Source organism: Pteropus vampyrus, unplaced genomic scaffold (genome assembly GCF_000151845.1).
Source record: "Pteropus vampyrus isolate Shadow unplaced genomic scaffold, Pvam_2.0 Scaffold152, whole genome shotgun sequence".
Classification (NCBI taxonomy): domain Eukaryota; kingdom Metazoa; phylum Chordata; class Mammalia; order Chiroptera; family Pteropodidae; genus Pteropus; species Pteropus vampyrus.
Window position 1 is genome coordinate 1,205,778 of NW_011888933.1, and position 12,555 is coordinate 1,218,332.

Below are 12,555 nucleotides of genomic sequence, written 5' to 3' on the forward strand. Positions count from 1 at the left end.
TGAAGTGTTAGTACCAGTAAAGCCCTTAATGCTTGGCACCTGGTAACCTTAAAATACTAGGTATAGTTAAGTTATTATTATAGTTATTATTCAGGGGTTGGGTATCTGATTTCCTTTATGTCCCACTAAGTCAGGGTTTCTCTACATTTTAGACCAGATAATTTTTTGTTGTGTGTAGGGGGTGGAGTCAGGGGCTGTTCTGTGCCTTGTGGGATGTTTAGCAGCATCCCTGGGTAATCCTTTACCCACTAGATGCTAGTAGATTCCCCCACCGTCGTGACAACCAAAAGTGTTTCTACTTTGTTAAATGTACCCTAAGAGGCAAAATCACTGCTGGTAGAGAACCACTGTTCTAAATATTCATAACTTAAATAGCTCATCAAGCATCTATGTGTATTATTAACATAATATAAACTTTGCCTATTTTAGACAATGAAATATCACAAAGGGTATGATATAATTTGAGCTACAGATATAAGAATCTGAGGATCATCTACCCCTGTAAGCCTCCCAAGTTCCTCCCTGCTCAGGCCTTTCTTTTGTGGCTACACATCTGCTCCACTCAGGGACCTCCTCTACATCTTAAATAAGGAAGTAGCAGAGCCTCTCAATGGAAATGTGACATTTCAAAGATCTTAAATTGTAAGAGCTATTTTAAAACAGTCCTTGGAGCTTAACAATTTCAAACTTTTTAACTAGGAGATGGGTTGCTCAAAAAAATAGTTATTGCCAAAAGTTCTTCTCAAATTGCTGCATATATCTGAATGACTTTTAATTTTTTTCAGATAAAATGTCTCCCAAGCAACAGCTAAAATCCTTCTCAAGCAAGAGCTTGAGTCCCTGTCGAATACTAATCAGATTACATAGAATATCCGGCCACCAGAATCGGCCACATGATACAATATGGGTACTGTGCACAGGCTCGATGGCTTTCTTCAGGACTGTTTGCTGCCACCTGGTGACAGAAAGCCAACATGGATGCAGTATTGTTCAATTCTATTTGCGTCAGGTTTTACTCTTGATAAGGAGCTGTCTTTGCTAATGGGGAGCCATTTTTCTGCTGAAGACTTTGGACCCAGAGAAGAAATCAATTCGGGGCCTCTCACAAGTGAGGGTTATTTAGAGTTAGCTTCAGATAAATGTAAACTGTCCTACACAATTTTAAACTGAACAAAAAAGAGCATAAATCTTCCTTCAACAAATAAAGCAAGCAATACAAATATTTTTCAACTCCATTTGATGGAGAAAGAGGGAATAAGGAAAGACAGGACTTTACACATCCTCATCTTCTTCTCCTCCCTCTCCTCCTTTCAGTTGGAAGGAGTTTTTGTTGAATGTGTTTTGGACATAAGTTGACGCTCCATAAGTACTTGAATAGAAAAATAACAATCATAACAATACTTTTACATTGACACAATGAAGATATTAGTAAATGGCATTAAAGTAAAAAAGGCGGATGTGATTAAGTCTAAATTTAGGATTTAAATTTCATCTTTTAAATAACTTTTCATACAAACCACACTGAAAGCTACATTAACTGCTTGAATGAGCCACCGGATTATCAGGACTCACAGAATATTTCAGCTGGAAATGGCCTTTAAAATCACTGGGTTCAATTCCCCCTTGTAAATAGGGAAACTGGCACATGGAAAGCATCAGTCTTGCATCGAGAACACCATAGGACTAGACTTATCAAGTTATATAAATGACTAACTACTGAAGAAAAAAAAAAAATGTATGAGCCAGTTCTCCGTTTCTTTTTCTTTTTTTTAAATGTTAGTTTATTTTTTCATATTATATATACTTTTTTAACATTTTATATTTTTCTCTTTTTCTTGTACCTGTATACATCATCCTGAAAAGCTATTGTCATAGCTGTAATTACCCCATATTTATATAAAGCCTCCTTTCAATTACTTTCTGTGCTTTAGGGTTATCATTCTGAATAGATTATATGCCTCCTGAGGTTAGAGGCCATAGTTTATGCTTATGTTTAAGTCTTTACAATGCTGGATATGAAGTAAACTCTCAAAAAATATTTTTTCCACTTGAATAAAAGATCGAAGTCAAATTTGGTAGTGGTCCTGCTGAGGTGGCTCTAAACTGTTCTGTCAATAAAGAGCACACTGAAAGCTCATTTATAGTTTAATATATGTTTTCTGTGTGGTAAAATCGAAAACCCATAGTAATAGTGAAAAACAGAAGTTTACTTCTCATATGAAAGGATTCTGGAAGTAGACAGACCAGGGCTGGTATCGCAGTGTCACAAAGTTGTCAGGAACACAGGCTTCTTCCAGGTCTCTACTCAGTCATTTCTGTTGAAAATTACAAAATAATATATAAATATAGGCCCTTTCTTCAAGAAAAAGACCCTCCTAAATAACTACAAACCACACAATTATCTTAGAGATCAGATTCTTGTGGAAATACAAATTTTGACCTACTTTGAAGGGATACCAATTTTGTGGGAACTCGATCGTTAAGTTTGGGATAGTAAAAATAGAGTAAAAAATATCTACTGAGCTGGTAATCTAAAAATAAGTATTTGTTTGTCATCCTTGTCTTTTGGTGTTTGCTTCGGTTATGCATCATTTAAGGGTATCCTATTGGCGGAATGGAATATTTGTTGAAATGCACACATAAAGAGTAATCAACCTTTACTCCTTAGAAATAAAAGTTCTATAAGTATAAAACCTGAATCTCTGTCAGTGAGAAAGCAAAAAATTGTTGATCTTGCAGTGGAATGTTAATTATTTCAGACCTCATGGCTCTAATTAGTTATTTGTCAACCATTCACTCAACCTTTCTCTGGCAGACGAGGCAGGATCCTGTGGTGGCCAAGTTACTGCCACAAATAATTCTGTACAACAGAGAGAAATGAGTCAGGGAGAAAGACAATGATGATAGATATCAATAATAACTATTACTATCATTAATTCTAAAGCTATTATATTGTACTATGTGCTGAACACTAGTCTAAGTACTTTACATATGCTAACTCTTTAATCCCTGCCACAACTCTATAAGGTAGGTACCAGTATTATTATTGTCACATGAAGAAACAGGCAGAGAAGTTAAATGATATGCCCAAGGTCACTCATCTTATTAATGGTACAGCCTATATTCAAATACAGCCAGTTAGACACCAAAGTCATGCTGTTAACTACCATTGCCTTGACTAGAATCATAGTTATTCAACTAGTCAATAATATTTAAGTGCCTACTGTGTGCTAGGCACTCTCTAAGGCACTGGAGATAAAAGGTTAAATTAGCTAACTAGCCTCCCTCCTTCCATACTCCAATCCATTCTCCACATAGCAGCCAGAGTGATCTTTTTAAAAACCTAAATCAGGCCTTGTAACATGACTGCTTAAAAATACTTTTCTGGCTTCCATTGCACCTGGAATCGATTTTAATGTATAGCTCCATACCACGATCGGGGTCCTTCGGCCCTCTTCCATCTCATCTATAATTTTCCCCTTTATCACTATGTTCTAACCACTGGCTTCCTTTCTGTGTCTGGAAGGCACAAGATTATTCCAAGAAGGGCTTCTCATTCCCTTTGCCTGGGACACTTCTCTCCAGGCCCTCCCATGGCTGGCTGCTGCTCATCCTGTAAGACTCAGCTGAAATATTGCTTCCAGGATTTCTCTGTCCATTCTGTCTGAAATGGTGGCTGCCCAGTAAATCCCTTGTTTAGTTTATTTATTAAACTTATCACAATGTATAGTTACTCTGTTGTCTAATAGTTTATTGTTTGTCTCTCCTCACTCGGCCCTAAAAAGGCAGGAACCTTATCTATTTTACTAAACACAGCTCCTAAAACAGAGCCTGGTCCATAGTGGATGCTCACTGAAAACTTGAATGAATGACTAATGAATGAATGAATGAAGGGGCAGTCCAAGCCTCAAAGAAGTTTACAGTGTAGTGCAGTAGACAGAGGGTTATAACTAACTATAACGCATTGGGTTTGTTCTATGTAACAAACATGCTTTGAGTTCACAGATGAGTGAGCAATAATTCTGCCTTGGAGTGGGGTGGAAGGAGCGGGACCAGCATGCAAGATTTGAGGTAGGGAGACACTGGGGCAAGTTTCTCACAAAAGGTGACATTTGAGCTCCATCACAAAGGAAAAGTAAGAGCTCTAGGGAAAAGGAAGGAAATAGCTGTTTTAGGTAAAAGGAACTATTTGATGAGCATGAAAAAAAGCATTCTAGGCAAGGAGAACCAAGCAGGAGAGTAGAAGGCAGTGTGTGAACGTGCATGACAAATGAAATGTGAGCCACAGCAGTGGGCTGCTGGTGATGTCTAGGACCATGGGTTGGGTAAGTAGGCCCAGGGCAGCAACTGGCAGGTATTAACAGCACGAAGTGTGTGCAGCTTTTAACAGTGAGATTGTTTTCCTTTCAGGGTCCCCGAGCTCCACCTTTCCACCTCTCCTTGCACCCTTTTGCCATGTTAACAGCACCCAAAGCAGCAGAATATGCCCGCAAACAGAGTAAGCCTTTTATTTCCATCGGCTTAGAGAAATTTAAGTAAACCTAGGAGGGGAATTCACAAAGATCAAAGTTGTTATGGTAATCAAATCTCTCTGTCCGGTTGAATTAAAAAGAACCAGGGGCACGTATGACTTGATTTCTCTCCATTATCAAAATCAGGGAAGTCTTATTTCTCAGACCCTTTGGTGATGGGAGCAAAGCACATTGGAAGGGAAGGATCTAAAATGGTGGGTGGATTCATTTTTTAAAAAGTGTTTTTTTGTACAGATATGGTTACTACATGTGTCTCTAGGTGTCAAGTTAAGAAGGGGAGCAACAAATAAAAATGCCACCAGCAGCTCTACAAGGGAAGCAAATGCCATGGAACAGAAACCATCGAAAAATTTATCTTTGGACACACAGTCAAAGAACAAAGTAGGTCTAAGAACACAAATTGGACCAAACTGATACCATATGTTTTGGGAGTATTTTACTTATACGGTAGTTAAGAGTCTAGCCTTTAGGGGTAGATGCTCTGTGTTTGAATCTAAAGCCCACTTCTGTGTGACTTCAGGCAACTTACTTAACCTCTCTGTTCCTTAGTTTCCTCTTCTGCAAAATGCAAAGAATAATGGTACCTCCCTCTAGGTTGTTGGATTGATTAACTGAAATTATGCATGTTAAGAGGTTAGACTAGTACTTGCACAGAGTAAACCCTAAATAAATATTAACCATTATTATCTTTTAGCATTTGAGAAATGCTATTCACAAGTTAATCATCTGTTATTCTATGTATTCAGATAACTGTGTACATGCTTACAGCAAAAATTTCAAACAACACAAAAATTATAAGTGAAAAGTAAAAGAAGCCCCTTTTTCCCCATACACCTTTTCTATTCCTCAGAAATAACTGCTGTTAATATTTCTTGTAATATTCAAATGTTGCTATACATATATACAGAAATATGCGTACATGTATGTCTTACTGATTTGTTAGAAATAACCAAATAATTAAAGAAATAAATATTTTTATTAAGAAGTAAAAATTTTATTAAAGGTATGAAAAATATGCTTTAAAGTTTATTGTTTGAAGTTTTTCATTCTATATACTTGAGCTTCTTAGTCTTTTCCTTTCTGGCTTATAGATATTATGTCATGACTTTTAGCTGATACACAATTATTTAATCTCAGGATGAAACAATTCCTTATCCAGAATTTTCTGTTTATTTCCAGCCATTGGATTTCTTCTTAAAGTAAGGGAAAAGAAGAAATTACTTTTTAAAAATCCAGGTATCCTAGCAAACAGTTTTAAATATTTCTTTTATACTGTATTGGTATTAGTAGCTCATTTATTAGTCCAAATGGATATGAGCACTACCATATCCTAAGAAAGTATTGATATTGGAAAGATGACAAGCAAATTAATATGGAATGAACAGGACTGTACCAAAGACCTAAAAAACAGCCTACTATAGTGATTAAGAGTGTGAACTCTGGATTCAGATGGCTGGATTTGAAAACTGGTTCCCCATTTAATAATAACTTGGGTAAATTATTAAGTCAATCTCTCTGTACTTTATCTATAAAAAGAGGATTATAACAGTACTTACCTCATAGGGTTATTACAAGGACTAAGTGAGTTAATATATGTGGAAGGGCTTAGAAAAGTGCCAGGACTATAGCAAGCAATAATATAAGTGTCCCCATTATTGCCACTCCTGAGAAACTTATAATATCATGGAAGGGAACAAGACGTGGAGAGAGGGCAGTTTGAGGGGTCTAGTTTCTGTTTCCACACATAAGGAGCTTGTATATCGTTACTCTATCCCAACAAGTAAAAAGCTGAACAGACTGAAAAATCAACACTTCTTGAAAATGTAAGTGAGGGGAGGACACAGCTGTCCTTAAGAATAAGATGGATTGGTGATGGCTAGAGGGATGGAGAGACGCACCAACGTATGTTAAAGCAAATACAGCAAACTGTTAACTACAGAATTGGCAGATAAGGAGCATATGTGTCTTCATTGCACAATTCTTTCAACTTTTCTGCATGGAAAATTTCATAATGAAATTATGAAGAAGGAAAAAAAAGGACAGAGATTGTCAGAGTAGATCACAAACAGAACCCAATTACGTGTTGTCTGCCAAGAAACCCACTTGAAATATAATGACATATAGATTAAAAGTAAATGGATGGAGAAAAATATGCCATGTTGACACTAATCAAAAGAAAAGAAAAGTAACTATATTAATTTCACAGATAAGTCTATGGCCATGCCATCCTGAACGTGCCCAATCTCGTCTGATTTCGGAAGTTAAGCAGGGGCAGGCCTGGTTCGTACCTGGATCGGAGACCACCTTGGAATACCAGGTGCTGTAGGCACTTAAAAAAAAAAATTCATAGATAGCCGACTTCAGGGCAAAGAAAGTTATCAGGGATAAACAAGGAAATTACATGATGACAAAGGTTAATTCTCCAAGAAGACATAACATCCTTAACATATATGCATCAAACAATAGATCATCAAACTACTTGAAGTAAAAACTCATAGAACTGCAAGGAGAAACAGATGACTTCACTACCCTAGTTGGAGACTTCGACACCTCTCTACCAGAAATGAAGAGAGAGTAATTTAAGTTTAAATTCAAAGCAATACACAAGAAATTCAAAGTAATATGCCGCAAGGATAACACACAACTAAGGGGCAAAGAAATTATTTAGTTTGGGTATGATTATCAAAGGAGGAATTACTTTTATTATTTTCTTTTTTTTTTTTGAAATAATTTCAAACTTAGAGAAAAATTGCAAGAATAGTACAAAGAACCCTCATATACCTTTTACTCAGATTTACCAGTGGTTAACATTTTGCTCTATTAACTACATCATTTTTCTCTCTGCCTCTCTCTCCTTCTGTCCCTATTTCTCTCTCATTCTCTCTCTGTGTATAGATATAGATATATAATTTTTTTCCCAAGCAATCAGAAGTTATATCGCCATATCATTTTACTCCCGTATACTTCAGCGTGCATTTTCTAAGAATAGTCATTCTCTTAAATAACCACAGTATAGTTATCAACTTTAGAACATCTAACATTGATACTTTTATCTAATCTACTATCTGTATACAAATTTTGTCAATTGACCCCCCCAAAATTTTTTCCTTCTGTATAGGATCTAGTGTGGAATCATATATTGTATTTATAAATAGGAAAAATATAACTCAATTTCCAAATGTCTCAGAATAGTTTTATGGAAATTCTTTTGTACCTATATTCATTTTAAGCCATCTTTGTCAGTAACTCAATATCTGATATTTGACCTTAACTCTCTACAGATTGAAAGTTAATGTCTGTGTCCATGTTAGGTTGATGTGCTTCATACCAAAATCCATCTTTTTATTCTTCAGATCACTTAGAAACTTGGAACTGCACCATGGGGCTTCATAATAAAGTCTCTGGGAGAGGAAAAGAAACATCATCTGAAAACTGCAACGCTTGTCAGCACATTTTCTTTACAGTTAGCTTTTGATGCAAACTGCATTGAAGCATTATTATTGGATATTGATCTTTCTTCTCTTAGAAACATATTGTATTATTACATTCGGGTTTAAAAATGTGTGTATCTTATGCGAAGTCATTGTGAGTGGAGGACTGTTAGTCGGAGAATTCCAAGACTATATAGTGTTTCTATGTCATTGCTGGCTGACTTTGTAGCACATTTTCCAAATGTTTAGCACCGAATATTGCAGTGGTGGAATAGGAGACAGTTTACCAGTTTCAATCCAAAATAAAATTAATGTCATTGACTGCCTTTATTATGTTCTCATATGGAAACATTTAAAATCATTTAAATAAAGCATTAAAAGAAAAATGGGTGTAAGCTTTCATTTAACAGAATATTATGTCTAGGAGGAAAATAAAATGTTCTAGTCATTCTGTACCTTTCCAAAATGCTAATTAGGCATATGGCTTAGCTTGTAAATATGTGAGTAAAAATTTGACCAATAGAATGTGAGTACAGATTATACTTTTCTTAAGGTTTTGATGTGTCATTTTTTTTTTTTACAGAAGTTTTTTTTTTAACATGTGCAAAAACAGTGGTATGGTTTGTTGGCTTCTGCTGAAATGGTGGTGTATTCCGATGTGGGGTTGTGGCTGGAGATACCAATGCAGCCTTTCTCATACTAGTTCAATTACAGCTGTACTGAGATTTACCAGTAGACCTGCAGCATTAGGCAGGAGACAGAAAAGTATATCAGTAGCCTGTGGTCCCTGGGTACACTGCCAGGTGTCTAATTTCATAAGACTTCGCCCAGTTTTCTTTTGTATAGCACTGCTAGTTGCGAGGGTACAGTTTTTCTTTGTGGCTATTGGTCTCTCCTTTTTACATCTGCACATTTGCTTTTCATGCTGCCTGAGGACTTTCACAAATGACGTTGTGGACTTACTGCTAGCTGCAGTTGGATATCCTTTTAGAGCCTCTTTATGTGTCACGTGAAGAACAAAGGTGTTTGATTTCATCTTTCTACATACACGTGGGATGACAAAAGATGACCTGGGGGTTAGAGTCATCCTCTACGCCTGCATATCTGAGGTGTGCTTCTAAATTAATAGGTTGGCAGCAATGGAGAAAGCTCTTCAGGCAGTCATCAAGGTTCTATGAAACAGTGACACTTTAAGGAGGGAAAACTCAGGCAAATCATGCTGCTAATTTTGGTTGATCTCTATTTTAGCTCAAGGAGAAGTGTTTAATCACAAATTAAATTATGCCTGTTTTCCAAAGTTTCTGCTTTTCACCATCAACTCAAAGTTATATATTTACAAATTGATTTTACTTTTTCAACTCACGGAAGTAATATATATTTATAATAAAAAATTAAGGCAATCAAAAACAATAAAAAGGAGAAATAAAAACATAAAACTAAGACCTATAATTTTGCCATTCATTCATAACCATGACTGACACTTCAGTGTATATATAACTGTTCTAATCTTTTTTCCTCACATAAACATATGCTAAATATTGTTATCAAAATCATATCATACTGATGAGGTAATTTAGGAAATGTAATTGTTTTTCAATTATAGAATTTTTTGTTGCCTTTAGCTCTTCAAGTCCTTCTGGAACTCATAGGATTGTCACGAGTCACCCCAGATGGAACCACCAACCTCATCTCAGCAGTTTCCATAGGCAAACATTACAAAATGCTGGGCATGTAATGTATTTCTAGAGAGCTGCATAGGATGAGAAGTGCGCCCTTTGTCTCCAAGGTCATAATGGCTCTGCTGACTTCAATTCCTTTCACTGGAGCTAGTGAGGACAAGTCGAAAATGCCAGAGAGAATGAGAGCCCCCTGACCCATGATCCCAAATGAAAAAAAAGAGAGAACATAGAAATCCCCTCACGCACTACCCCCAGGCTCCTTTTGTGTTGTTCTTGCCAACACAGCAGCCGTCCTGCTATATATACCAGCTGCCACTCTTATCCCCATCACACTGGACACTGATCATTCACTGTCAACAACCATGGGAAAGGTGAGCCAACGCAGGTGCCATACCATGTCTGTTGAATGTCTACTGTGTCTGGGGGATGTACTTCCCAGTTGATTGCCTACTGTCACCTTCTTTTCCACTACAGATCACCTTCTACGAGGACCGGGGCTTCCAGGGCCGCTGCTATGAGTGCAGCAGCGACTGCCCCAACCTGCAGGCCTACTTCAGCCGCTGCAACTCCATCCGGGTGGACAGCGGCTGCTGGATGCTGTACGAGCGCCCCAACTACCAGGGCCACCAGTACTTCCTGCGGCGCGGCGACTACCCCGACTATCAACAGTGGATGGGCTTCAGCGACTCCATCCGCTCCTGCCGCGCAATTCCTTACGTGAGTCTTGCTCCAACCAACTGATGAGAAAGCGTCATTGATCAGGGGCCATAAATTCCTGTTTATTAAAGTCAGTTTGTTCCAACTCAGGACTAGTGTTCACAGTAAGGAGAGCAATGCCCGACTCTTAAGCGTTTTTTAAAAAAAAAGTGAGCAAGATCATGAATAACTGTAATCTCTATTTTTTTCTTACTTAAGGATGACAAATTGTTTTGGGGGCACAAGAAATCACAACAACTTAGCCTCTAAAATTAAATTTCATAGCATCGGGCTAATCCCTAATTTCTAAACAAAAATCACCCTCTTCAGTAAGGGAAAAAATCTATCTAGATAATTCTTTTTTAATAATAAAAAAAATCACTAACACTGTGGGAGAACAGTATAGGTATAATATATTTTAACCATATTGGTGATTATTTTTAATACATTCTCTATATTGTTTATCAGTATGTCCTCATACTGATCTAGAAACTAACAACTTGTTTCAGCTTGTAAGTGGCTTCTTGTTTTCTAGGAGTCATTATCAACTAGTTTATAACAAGGATTAGGATTTTATGAGACATGATCCTCACCAAAATGTTTTTTAATCACATGGAGTCTGTGTTTTTTAATCACATGGAGTCTGTGTTTCTGCTTTCTGGTGACACCAAATTAATGTGGGAAGCAAATTTAAGAATTGAAACCAAAATTAGGCTAGAGAAATTTGCAAATGCAAAGAGAGATACAAATAAAATAGGAATTTCTTTAAGGCAAGAAACTCAAATGGTACAAGTGACTTGGCATAGTGTCAGACACATGGATTCAGAGTAAACAGGAATTGCTGCCCATTACGAATGCAGAAGCCACTTGGAAACAAGTTCGATAGGAGTCAGTTCAGTGCAGTCATAACAGAAGAGGCAGTTAAAATCCTCTTTGCAGACTCACCAAATATGGTTGTTACAGAGGAATCCCTTTCATTCTGTTTATTTCCAAGTTTGTTTCTTCCACAAAATAGTTCAGTAGTTAGGTAAGTTTTATTTTAAGACTCTTCTTAATTTATGAGACCAACAATATAAGGAGAAGGAGTAGGGAGGAAACATATATATCAGGATCGTTGAAAACCATGCTTTATAAAGATGCAGGCTAATTGAGTCGCTTTTACTGACATTGAGGTTGCACACAATTTATTTATTTCTTCATTTGTTTATTATCACAACAGACCGGCTCTCACAGGATAAGACTGTATGAGAGAGACGATTACCGAGGCCTTGTGTCCGAGCTCACTGAGGACTGCTCCTGCATCCACGATCGCTTCCGGCTCAATGAGCTGTACTCCCTCCACGTGCTGGAGGGCTGCTGGGTCCTCTACGAGTTGCCCAACTACCGGGGGCGGCAGTACCTGCTGAGGCCAGGGGACTACAGGCGCTACCACGACTGGGGGGCCATGGATGCCAGAGTAGGCTCTCTGCGGCGGGTCATCGATTTGTACTAAGCTGTGTTTTTCTTGTTATGATCTCCATAGAAATGCAATAAATAAACAAGTTGTGTTCCTGGCACTATGCGACTCTTGCGTATCTTTAAAATAATAACTGAATTCTAAAAATGATGACTCCTGGGCACTCACCTGACCCCAAAGATAGGTGTTTTCAATGTCTATTTATTTTCAACAGTATTTATGGAGTCTCCACTTATGTGGGAGGAGAGAGAAGCACTGTTTCTGCCTCTATTACCCACTCTCTCCTGAGGGAGAGAGGAAAGACAAACATAATGAAAAATTATTGGAACCCATATAAAGGAGAAAAATTAGAACCAGGTGTGGCCGCAACACCAAAGGAGAGGCTAGCACAGCTGAAGTCTCAGGTATTAGTCAAGGAAGGCTAAATGAAGAGGGGTTTTAAGCAGAATTCCCAAAGCAGAGAAGGTCAAACTTGCTTGATGAGGTCATCTGTGGAAATTAAGAGTTAAAAGACCTGAGTTGTTATCTTGCCTCTATAACTTACTGGGAGAGTGACCAACTCACACCAGTTTTCTAGAGATTCTCCCAGTTTTAGTCCTACCTCCTAGAAAGCCCCCCAGTCTCAGGTAAATGGGATGGTTGGTTGCCCTACTTACTAGCTTATCTCTTTGAGCAAGCCACTTATTATCCTCTCTATGCCTAAACTGCCTTATTGAAAACTACAGGTAATAATAAATTCCTGCCTCACTAAATCCTAGGAT

At 37.6% G+C, this 12,555-nt stretch overlaps 2 protein-coding genes and 1 pseudogene across 2 annotated transcripts in view; all 3 read left to right on the top strand.

The window, feature by feature from the left end:
• CUNH2orf80 (chromosome unknown C2orf80 homolog) overlaps positions 1–4,946 on the top strand; it is a 14,415-nt gene extending 9,469 nt beyond the window's left edge. Inside the window, exons 6-7 of the mRNA XM_011369701.1 lie at positions 4,411–4,498; positions 4,792–4,946. Coding sequence (XP_011368003.1) covers positions 4,411–4,498; positions 4,792–4,946 — 243 coding nt within the window. The remainder of the gene's footprint in view (positions 1–4,410; positions 4,499–4,791) is intronic.
• A 1,796-nt stretch (positions 4,947–6,742) lies between these two features.
• Positions 6,743–6,861, top strand: LOC111745362 (annotated as a pseudogene).
• A 2,802-nt stretch (positions 6,862–9,663) lies between these two features.
• LOC105298395 (gamma-crystallin A) lies at positions 9,664–11,830 on the top strand. The gene is made up of 3 exons (XM_011369640.1): positions 9,664–10,013; positions 10,117–10,359; positions 11,558–11,830. Exons 1-3 carry the CDS (start codon positions 10,005–10,007, stop codon positions 11,828–11,830), a joined length of 525 nt encoding a protein of 174 aa, XP_011367942.1. The 5' UTR covers positions 9,664–10,004.
• Positions 11,831–12,555: the final 725 nt, after the last annotated feature.